Raw genomic sequence first — 10,680 nt, forward strand, 5'->3', positions numbered from 1 at the left:
TAATTCCTGAAACTACACTGAAATTATTCAGTTTTTAAAAAATGGGTCAAATTCTGCAAAAACAATAAGTTAGGCCACTTCACTTGCTGGGAAATGCTTCACAGTTACCAGTGGTGAGTAGATTTTTCAAGCCCTAATTTACAGTAAACCAGTTACGTATCTTAATGTGTTAATGCAAAAAACTATTCACTTCTTAAATCCAGCATTCAAAATCTAGTTTTAGGTCACAATTACCTAAAATGAAACAGTCATCAATATAAAAAAAAATCACAAATGTTACACATTTTGAATATAGCAGCCTATTAGAAGAATGAGAGGTCAGAGCAGAAGTTTATAGACATGAAACAAAGGTTTGTGGGGAAATTTACACAATCAGCTCTGATATGTTTCGGTCTAACCACTGCTACCAATTAAGTGTTACGAGATTAGTGTTCTGTACTCCTGGGCAGTCTCTTTCCCATCTATTTATCTTAGGATAAATTTATCTTCCCATAATGAAAAATATGTAATTAATATTTGGGTACTATAAATGTAGATTTTTTTTTTAATGTTCATGCAGGTGAAGACTCAATCTCTACTGATTTACACAATATCTATCCCTTGAGGGGGAAGGGAGAGAAGATTTGTTAAGCACCTATACCACACACTACCTAAGGAAATGACTGCACTAAAAAAAGAATGAAAATGCACACAAGCAGATTTTTATCTATATTTCACTATGCATATTCCTAACAGATAACCAAATCATGATTATTCAATGTTTACAGTAACATTCAAAAACAATGGTAAATTCCAACAGAATATGGGCTCACATACACCCTACGAAGGTAAAACCTGCATTTACAATTTTACACTACATTATAAATCCCTTTTACATTTGAATTTAATTAATTTCCAAATTTCATACAATAATTTTCCAGAGGGCAAATAAGCTATATAGTTTTAGAAAAAATGAAAATATATTTTCAAGCACTCCATTTTTTTCTTGTGTTAACATTTTTTGAGGGTGAACGGGGTTGAAATAGGGTTCTTTTAGGTAAACAAGAAGTCCCTACAAACTCCAAATACATTCTTATAGCATTTCAGCTACAGGCCAGTTCTGAACACCAAAAATTGGGAAAAGGGGTTGGAAACAGGCATGGTTGGGAGCAGAGCTCTGACTTCGTAGCCACTGGAAGTTAGGGTTGGCTTACTATAGTGTTCAGGGTGCAAAATTTTTCACAGACCTGAGTGACACAGCTTGGTCAATCCAATTTTTAAGCACAGAACAGACCTATTTCACATCCCTTTCCACCCCATCTTCCATTCCCCTAAACTCCATTATTAATAGAAAAGTTATTTTGTTTCAATGTATTTAGACCCACAAAAATAATCAAAAATAAAAGGGAAAAAAGGGGAAATAAAGGGAAATATTAAATAAAAATTATGTTTTGGGTTAGTGTAGTACTGTCAGGAGCAGAGAGGGGGAAAATGCTTGCAAACATAAAACCTACAGAGGCAACACAATCTGATTTACATGGCTCCACCTTCTCTTCTTTTTTTTAAATCAAGCAATTTAAATAATCACTAACTTAAATCAAGTTGAAGCTTTGTAAAACTGATCTGAAAGTTTATACTATTATAAAACTAAATTTCAAATGCTCTTTTTATGTCACTGTTAAGTATCTTATTTGAATTTTACAGAATTTCTACAGGCAAAAACCAAAATATTGCAAACCAACACCTGATCCTACAAACATTTAAGCAGGTACTAACTTTACTCATATGAATACATCCAACTGACTTCAACAGGACTACTGATCTGCTTTAAATTAAGCATGTACATAAGTGTTTGCAGCATCACTTATTAACATTATATTTTTATTAAAAGCTTCTCTTTGGGGCATAAAATCTTTATCATTTCAAAACAAAATTGCTTTCAGTATTAACAATAAAAAGTTATTTAGCCTTTCAATAAATTAAGTTAGTGATTTTATTTTAAAATAAACAGGCCAAATTTTTCAAAAACATTTAGGCACCTCTGGATGGCATTTTCAAAAGCATCCACTAATATGAACTACAAACTTTGAAAAGGGAATATAACTTAGCTGAAGCGTTTTTGCTTTCTTGACTTGTGAAAGTTCAATATATTAGAAGATGGTGTTGGTGCAAATAAAGCATGAGCTATTATCAATTTTGTCTGACTTTATCAGTAAGCAAGGATGATGAGGCCCTGAACTTGTCTTTAGCATAAAGGAACACTTTAAATGTGAAATGTCTTAGCAGAATTTCAGATTTCGAGATTTTTTTTCCTAACAACTCAGAAGCAATTAGGTTTGCTAGAGGGAAAAGCTGCCTCTTGAGCAGAGCTGTTAACTCCACTACTGACACACTTTCAGCTGCAAGTATTCCCCCTCTTCACAACTATCAGGGGAAAATAGGAGACCTGAGGCCTAGAGTTCAAGATCTATTAGAAAAAATTCAGCTCTACTCTGGAGACAGCTTCTTTCTCTGACAAACTTCCTACAGTGCACCATTAGGAAGTCCCAGTCTGATGGATCTGCACAGGACAGACCATAAACTATCTCCTCCCCTCTCCACCTTGCCTCAGAAAATTGGACCAGAGAACAACTTTGTTCTGATGATCCTCCTGTGATTCATCAAAGCAGATATGCCCTCTGACAAACCTCCTGGCAAAATTCTATTCTGATGAATCAGAGGAAGCTTATGAGCGCACGCTTCTACTTTGCGCTTCTACTCCGTCCTCCTTCTCCACTCCAAGACAAAAACCTCACTTACTGCCCCATGTTCCAACTCCCAACCACATCATCTTCACCCCAACACAATTAATTTATAAAAAATGATAGTATGTCACAGTGATCCTATATATAATGCTTAAAAGCTGGATGTGGCATGCATATACAGCAGCATGATAGTGTTTGTGGGTACATGGAGGTCAGGAAGAACAAGTTGTGGAGTGGATGAGAGTACACTAGTAATATGAGAGTACAGATATGAAGAGGCATAGGAAACACTGGAGCATTGCAAGGCGGCTAATACGGATCAATGCTTACAGCTATCCACATGAACATAACAGTGCTGATAATTGTATTTAGGTTCTATCTATACTGCATTTTTTGAACCAGTGCAAACCCTCAGAACAAGCATAGGACTGGCATAAGACTGACACTTAACCCACAGCAATATCATTATTTTAGGAGGTCTGCACCAGTGTATCTACTCTGATGTAGTTAAAGACAAAACACTGGGAAAGTCTCACACATGAGACTTTCACCTTATCTCTATTAGTAAATGTTCACTGAAGGAACTAAAATAAATCTAGCAACACTGGTGCAAACGCATAACATGCAGGCAGCTAAACTGATTTAGCTTAATACTGTTTAAATGCATCCATCTTACATTTTAAATGGATATCATTACACAAGTGCACACTTTCTAATATAGGTAAGAATTTTTGTTAATTTAGGGCTTGTCTACACTTGACACACTACAGTGGCAAATCTGGAAGGCTATAGTTGCACAGCTTTAGTGCCTCAGTGTAGACACTTACGACAGCAATAGAAGGGGTTCTCCCATCAATGTAGTTAATCCACCTCCCAAAGAGGCAGTAGTAAGGTCCACAGAAGAATTCTTCCATATACCTAGTGCTGTCTACACCAGGGGTTAGGTCAGCTTAACTACATCATTCAGGTTATGGATTTTTCACATCCCTGAGTGACACAGCTGGGTTGACTTAACTGTTGACATGGCTTTAGAGTTAGGTTGATATACTGCATGTTCTAGGAACGCAAACTAAAAAACCCACAAGGAAATAAGCCGGTAAGTCTTTTAATAGTTCATCATTCAACACCTCAGGGTTGTTCGGGAGGAGAGTGGAGATAGATGAGCTGAAAATTGTGGAAAGGAGGTAAGTTTGAGAGGAGGAGCTAATGAATGTAGCACAGATGGAATGCTGAATAATTTCACTGCTTATTTCCATGCTTTTTACTATTTGCATTCCTGGTATACGAAATGGCACATTCTGGGATTTGGCAAATTGCCAATTTTATTAGATATTAGATTTTGTACAGCAGAATGTGACACAGGCAGCTGTGAACTAAGGCTTAGGTAAGGGCCCAGTCGCCATTCCAATCATTTAAAAAACATCAAATTAAATTTGTAACTTTTTAAAAAAAGTTTATAAAGCCTAATGTTTTCATTGTATCTTTTTAGAGTCCAACAAAATTATTTTAACTCCAGCATTGCAACTCTAAAACTGAAACCAACTATACAAAATTGTAAGTGACAATCAACTTTTCACTGTCCAACTAGAGAATGAAAAAAGTAAACAAGGAGTATAGTGACAAGTGAACTAGAGTTTAAAATTCATTTTTAATAATCCACAGTGGTGGTAGTTGCATAAGCAAAGATATTTGTTCATTTATAATTTTAAATCTGGTAATATCCTTTTAAGAGAAGGTGTAGGAAGGAGATTTCATGGGATATCACTAGATGGTGGAAGCAGAAGTCAAAATTCCTGACCCTGAAATTGTATCCATGACACTCTCCCCTCATAGTGACACACAATGGAAGCCCATTCATGCAAATAATGTTGCAGGGTCTTAGTTTAGCAAACTGGAATAGTTGCCTAAATAGATTAAGAATCACTGTAATAGCAAGTATAAGTCTCAATCTCAGTGAGTCATGTCAAGGAGAGTCCCATATGCATTTACTATATTTCCATAGAGATGGAACCCCAACCTAGGTTTGTAAAATAATCAATCAGATCACAACATTAATCTAAGATTTATATATCTGCATAATTGTAGGTGTTGCCTAAAAATACTATAGCAGGAACTATGTACCACCCACTATATAGTTCAGGCTACACCACAAATGCTATTGTATCCAATTTTCACGTACTCCTTGCTTTCTGAAAGTCACATTTTGGCCTGATGTGTGGTCTTTGATCAAAGGTATAATGACTTAATGTTTGCACAACCACTTCAAGCATTCGAGTTCAGCAAGGGATAAAAATAAACACTTTTCCTTTTAAAAAATTCTAACCAGCGTGAAAGAAGTTTGAAACTTTAATCATGGTATTGACATAGTTTTCCATCAAGGACATTGCTTTTGCTTGGACCAGAAAAAAGTGGGTTTGATTTACTTAAGTTGTGAACATTTGAAAGCTACATACTGAGCATCAGCAGTAATGTTTCCCCCATTATTTCTGCAACTTTTTTTTCTTGGTTGCAGTTAGTGTATTTCTAACACAACTGTTTATGTTAAAAAGGGATATAGGACTTAGGATATATGGCCTTGCAAATTTATCTGATTGCCTAGTTTTTTTATTTTATTATGTTTAATTCCTCATTTTTGAGGCTCTTTTTGAAGGGCCTAATTCAATGACACAATTGATGAAAGAAACTAATTAATTGTATGATAAATTAAATTGAGCTCTGCAGTTGTAAATCAGAGTTGGATGTTCCACTCCTTTCAAAATGTGAAATAGAAGTATGTATAGCCATGCACTTGAAATGCACTACACGTTATTTAAAAGACTACGAAAACAAAGTGTGCACTCTTCAAAACTAGCTTGACCACTTTATATTCATAATATTAGCATTTATGCACTGATTTTCTTCAAAATATGGCTTGAATTAAATCTCAGTAAGATCTAAGACAAGACAAATTGGGCAGGGGAGGGAAAAAATCAGACACTGAAGTAATTTTAGTGACAATTTTTCAAATTAGCAAAAGCATTTGGAAACAGGACATGAACCAGGACTGTTCTGAACATTGCTTCTTCAGTGGTATGCTCTTGCCCCAGGATTAGCCTCACTGCTGCCCCCACAGATTGTCCTCTTGACATCTAATCATGTCTAAGACCTTCAAGCCACATAAACAGTTTAAATTTATATAAATTGCTTATGCAGCTTAAATACCTTGAGTCAGTTTGAAATACAACACAAATTTTAGAATATTTTTCAGGGAGGTCAACAAAACAACCATGGGGCTATATAGCTGGATGGGAGGCACTTTTGTTGCTGGAGGGATGTTTTTACACATGGAGAGTTTCAAAGTCACAATGGGCTCGTAAATAACTCAACTCTCACTGAAATCAAATGGGAGCTGGGCACCTACTTTGAAAATCTCCCCCTCAGTGCTTCAGGAACAGATTGCTACCTGGTCATGGAATGAGGAACACCAAGGGAGGAAGGAGGCAGACATAGAGAATAGAGGCATAGAACACGGAGGAATACACATATAGAGGGACACAGAAAATGCAGACTTATTTATGTTTGTGTTTGAAGTTTAACATTTTACAGATTTAAGCATGCAAAGTTTTCAGTTTAATGTAACACCACTCCTCCTCCTACAGACTTATTGAAGTGTAGAGGAGGGGAGACCTGCTCTGAAGAGTCATAAGATATGTCAGAGGCTAGGTCTATACTTGAAAGTTTTATCAGCATATCTGCATGAGTCAGGGGTGTGAAAAACCACACCTCACTGAGCTATGCTGGCATAATCTTCAGAGTAGACAGCTATGTAAACCTACTTTGACTAAAAAACTGTCCATGTAGGCTGCATCTACAGTATGAGGCTATGCCAACACAGCTACGGTGCTACAGTCTCCATAGTGCAGAAACACCCTCAGCAAGGTGTTCTACTGCTGTACAATGTTTCACACACTCATGCTCACCCCCATCCAGTTTATATCTCCAACCTAATTAACTATGTACCCTAATTATTAAAGATATGCAAGAGGTAAAAACAAATTAGGCTATGATTGCACACTGTTTTCTCAAGTGGGAACTGAACAAGTATAATTTTTTTTAAATCTTTTCATATTTTTTCAAATTTTAGGGGCAAAGATAATTGTGTGGACACTGCAATTTGGGCACGGCAAGTGGAACAGGATTATGTGGCAGTGTGGAACAGGTTGAATGCTCTAACAGTTCTTTTTGAGACATTCTGATTTTTTTTTTTAAGATGCAATTTTGATAAAGAGAGGTAATATTGGTTTGAGGTGCTAGCTGGACTCCTCCAAAACACACTTCCAACTTTACCTCTGTTAATAAAGTCTGTACTTAAATAGAGGTAAGCCTTCAAATCTAAAACAACCACCTTTGGCCAAAACCTACCAGTTATAAGTCTACAAAGTTGAAACTAATGGTTACCAGTTGACTTTTACCATTTGGTGGCTACTAAAGACCTGATAACTTTCTCCATCTCATTTCCTTTAAAAACTAAAACACCAATAAATTAAAGGCAAAACAATTGTTAAGGCTGTATATTTAAGCAATTAGAAATAGAATATGAAAAAATTAAAGATAAATGCACAGTTTAAACCCTGATAACTGTATCATAAGACATGTGAGTTAAGTTATTTATCACAGCTCTTAGATACAAGTGCATCCAGAGTTGCAGAAAACACGTATCTGAAAAATAATACATTTAATAACTATTATAATGCAAACAGAGTGTAGATTATATTTTAGACTTTGCTTTTGCATTGCCAGAATTTTGGTTGTATTAACATAGTTATATATTGTGTATTTTAATTGGTTATAAAAATCATTGTTTCCTCTCTCTCTTGCTCCAATTTTATAAAAGGCTTTATATATTATTTGTTTTTTCCCGGGGCTGGTAATTTTATGCCCTCCAAAAAAATGTACAATGTATTGCAAGGAACTGAATGCAATGAGTCCCATCTAACCACAACAACATTTAAGTGTACTTTAACAATAACCATCCTTTTCCTAAAGAAACATCTTGACCCGAGTTTTCAAAAACTTTTAATGTTGCCAGCACAACTGATGTACGCTTCTGAATGGGTCTAATTACAAACAGAAATAACTGCAATATTGAAGGCCAGACAGAGGAGCTGCTTAACTAACAGCTATAACATCTACACATGAACAGATGAGGGTGTTTTGAAAGGTAGATAACTGGTTATGGTGAGGATGCTATCAAACAATAATATAACTGACCACGTTGAAGTACATATTTTCTTTAAGGCATGTTCAGGGACAGTTATTTTCAAACAACATTTCTTCTTGTTCTAAAATGCTCTGTAGTTTTCCTATGTGCTCAGATAGCTGATTAGTGGTTTAAGTCTCAGGAAAGGAATACCTGGGGTGGAATCCTGGCCAAATTGAATTCAACAGGAGTTTTGCCATTTACTAGGATTCAACAGGAGTTTTGCCAATCTCACAGGATTACACCCCCTAGAATTCATCCAAACAAAAAATACACATTCTGGCAGTTTCAGCTCCAACCTTCCTCTCTGAAATAAGGATGAAATTCAGCCATGACAGAGTAGGTAGTATCCCATTGACCTCGCTGCAGTCACATCTGCTTATGCCTGCAGTGAGTTTTGTCCCAAGAGAGTACCATTCAGTTTCCTGGGAAAGGGACATGTGTGTTTGGCAGAGATCCTAAAAAACAACTTCCCTTCTTGTTGGTAGTTCTTTCACTCTGCCTGGCTGGCCCCTCTACTGAAAAGATGGCTGATTTTCAGTGGTGCTAGGGAAGCATGGAATAAAGCACTTTAGGATTTCTGGAGATGAAAAAGTGTAACGTACAGTTAAGCACCAACTATGTTTTACTATACAAGTAGCTGCATTTCAATAATAAGGAAAATAATTCATGTAAATGTACATATACACATACAAGCTTTACAAAATACCCCCTATTATTTGTTAATATGCAAAGCGCTCTGAGATAGAAAACGCTATGCATTTTAGCAGATTATTTCTACCTTACAGAACTGAGTGACCGGTTTCAGAGTAGCAGCCGTGTTAGTCTGTATCCGCAAAAAGAAAAGGAGGACTTGTGGCACCTTAGAGACTAACAAATTTATTTGAGCATAAGCTTTCGTGGGCTACAGCTCACGAAAGCTTATGCTCAAATAAATTTGTTAATCTCTAAGGTGCCACAAGAACCGAGTACACAGGAGTAGGACAGTTTTCTGATTCAACAACATGAATTTTTTGTGACTGCCGGAATGAAACAACTGTTTTGAATGCAAAAAGTTGCAAGAAGCAAAGATTCACTCACAAGCAAAACCAACTTTACTTCCTGTTTATTAGAGGAAGCCAGAAGACCAAGAACTTAGACATGCAAGAGTGCAAAGAATCTGGAAACTCACTCTACCCCAAAAGTACTTGGGGGGTGGGGTGGGCTTAGTTTAACTCAAACACCACAAGGCATTTCTACAAAAAGTAACAAAATCCAGTTCTCCCACAACTAAGTAAATATATAGTTCCTTCAGAATATCCATCCATTTCATAGGGCAGCCTACCCCAATTCAGCCCACATAGGGTAATGCAGCCTTTTCCATTGGAGCCAAGGGTAGTACAGCTGCACCAGGTCTCTGCAGTGGGAGCTCCCCGAGGTACTGAGGGCTGCTCTCTTCCCTTTCTACAGGATCTGCCATGCACACCCTATTTCCAAAATCTGGCACAGTGAGGGGAGCTTTTCTCCCCCAAGTTCTACCTAGTATTCTCTATTCCTCTTCCACTGCACACCACCTGCATAAGACAGAGGTGAGTTCTACACCACAAGGTTCTGGTCTGCAGCCCTAGCTCTCCAAAAGCTCAACAGATGAGACACTAACCCAAATCAGCTTGACCCCCCACACTCTCTGAATAGAGCACTGAAATCAGTTCGTTCCCCTGCCCCTGGGCTCTTCCCTGCTGTTCCCTCTATTCATTCACGTTGATGCCTTTGCCTCCTAAACCCCCTCTAAACCCTCACTTGGGCATTACACTGAAGCCCAGATTTATACTCCGCCCTGTGCCTAACAATGCCTTTATTGAATAAGGTGGGCTCCGCTCCCCCAGGCTGGGCTACTGAGCTACCCCACACCACCCACACTGGTCACTGAGGTGGGATACCCCATCCCCAAGTACTGCCATACAGTCCGTCACCAGCAAACGAAGAGATAGTATCCATCCCCCTTGACTGTACAATAAGCCGCTCTGCATTAGACACTGAGATGGGTTTTGTCCCTCCTACTCGGCCCTACCTTTCAGGCACCCACACCCCGGCAACGGGCACTAAATCATCCTCTCTCCTTGGCTCTGCCCCGCCGCTTCCCTACCCTCTGTACGGGTAGTGAGGACCGCTCCCTTCCCGCCCTACGGATTCGGGCTCCGCTCTCTCAGGCTCTACCAGACGAAGACCACAGGCCCGACGCCCTTGGGCCCGAGATGGGACCCCCCCCCACGCCCCGCCGCCCTTTACGCGCCGCCCGAGGCACGGAGGTGGAACTCCTATCCTGCCGCACCTACCCCAGGTACTGAGGAGGGACGCGCTGCCGTGCCGCCCCCTGCACCGGGGCTCCACTGGGGACCCCCAAGTTCTGGCTGGCGCCGGGCCCTGCCGCCGCGGCTCAGCCCAGACACCAGCTCCCCTTTCCTGGAGAGAGACAGGTACAGCCCTAGCCCTAGCCCCACCCCGGGGCTCTCGCAGCCCACAGAACGGAGACCCGCTTCCCCACACCCGCCCCAGGCCCAGCTCGAACCCCCCCCTCACAGACCTGTGGATCCAGCCATCTTGTCCAAACCCCTCCCACCGGCCCGGGCCTGCGCAACGGACGTCACCTCCGCCTCACGCAATGCGTCACTTCCTAGTAACGGCCACAGAACTCGCGACTCTAGCAGGAGAAATAGAAACGGGTCTCGCACCCATAAG

At 39.4% G+C, this 10,680-nt stretch overlaps 1 protein-coding gene across 1 annotated transcript in view; it reads right to left on the minus strand.

The window, feature by feature from the left end:
• Nucleotides 1-10,677, minus strand: part of UBE2V2 (ubiquitin conjugating enzyme E2 V2) — a 47,001-nt gene extending 36,324 nt beyond the window's left edge. Inside the window, exon 1 of the mRNA XM_084619533.1 lies at nucleotides 10,526-10,677. Coding sequence (XP_084475659.1) covers nucleotides 10,526-10,541 — 16 coding nt within the window. The 5' untranslated portion in view covers nucleotides 10,542-10,677. The remainder of the gene's footprint in view (nucleotides 1-10,525) is intronic.
• Nucleotides 10,678-10,680: the final 3 nt, after the last annotated feature.

Source organism: Lepidochelys olivacea, assembly GCF_965140295.1.
Source record: "Lepidochelys olivacea isolate rLepOli2 genome assembly, chromosome: 2".
NCBI classification, from domain to species: Eukaryota; Metazoa; Chordata; order Testudines; family Cheloniidae; genus Lepidochelys; species Lepidochelys olivacea.